Source organism: Austrofundulus limnaeus, unplaced genomic scaffold (genome assembly GCF_001266775.1).
Source record: "Austrofundulus limnaeus strain Quisiro unplaced genomic scaffold, Austrofundulus_limnaeus-1.0 Scaffold3156, whole genome shotgun sequence".
NCBI lineage: Eukaryota > Metazoa > Chordata > Actinopteri > Cyprinodontiformes > Rivulidae > Austrofundulus > Austrofundulus limnaeus.
Genome location: NW_013955558.1, coordinates 5,985 through 6,990, shown reverse-complemented (window position 1 = coordinate 6,990; position 1,006 = coordinate 5,985). Strand labels below are relative to the sequence as shown.

At 38.2% G+C, this 1,006-nt stretch overlaps 1 protein-coding gene across 1 annotated transcript in view; it reads left to right on the top strand.

Annotated features, from left to right (window-relative positions):
* elac2 (elaC ribonuclease Z 2) overlaps window positions 1-1,006 on the top strand; it is a gene marked incomplete at both ends in the record, with an annotated part of 6,981 nt that continues 5,975 nt past the window's right edge. Inside the window, 5 exon segments of the mRNA XM_014000488.1 lie at window positions 1-47; window positions 116-180; window positions 268-325; window positions 409-477; window positions 578-673. Coding sequence (XP_013855942.1) covers window positions 1-47; window positions 116-180; window positions 268-325; window positions 409-477; window positions 578-673 — 335 coding nt within the window.

Below are 1,006 nucleotides of genomic sequence, written 5' to 3'. Positions count from 1 at the left end.
CATCTTCCTGACCCGACTGAGCTCGGAGAACGTGGGCGGTCTGCCAGGTTAGCGCCGGGTAAATTCAACAAATGCATCAATGACAATGATCTTAACGATCTTCTCTGTGTTGCAGGGATGTTGTTAACCCTGAGAGACTTGGGTGTTCCTGAATGTTTTCTCTTTGGACCTCCACAGCTGGTGAGAGTCTGAGAAATCAGAATGAAGCAGCTGCCTGATGGATCGTTTTAACAAACTCACTTCTTGTCTGTTTTTGTCACGTTAAAGAAGAACTACCTGCACGCCATCAACTCCTTCATTGAATGCACGGAGACGATGAAGCTGTGTATGTTGCACTTGTTGGACTCAGCCATCATATTTATGTTAAACTGATTTGTTTAATCTAAAATAAAAACTTTGTGCTCTCAGCGGTCCAACCGTACACCGAGGAGATGTTCGAAGATGGCACGATGACGGTGCATCAGGTGCCGCTGTTCGGTCCGTTTAAATGATTCCTCTTTAGCTTTAAGAGTTGTTTCCTCTCCCGGGATGATTTTGATTCTCAGATGATTTTTGTTTTTAATTTTTTTGTCTGCAGCCAAGTCACGAGGCAACAGAGGAGAGTCGAGCAGAAGTGGCCAGAGTTCTCCAAAAAGAGAGAATTTTCAAAATAAAAGCGGAGGACAGGATCCAGGTGAGTTTATCAAGTCTGCAGAAGGAAAAATAAACATTTAGTTTGTTTACACTAAAATAACTAAGATTATGTAATAAAATAAACATCCAGCATAGTTTATGATCAATATTCACATCAAATAAAAACATTTATTTCTTAAACTGAGAGCGAAAATCTACAGTTTGCACGTTGACACTGCTGTAATGTAAAAATGTGCAGAAAAACTCCTGTTTTGACTCTGTTTTTATTTTAAAAAATCATTTTTATTCATTTCTTTTTTTAAATCAACAAAGAACCATAAAATAATCAATGTAAATCAATTATTGAATGAAACAAAACTGAACACTACATAGC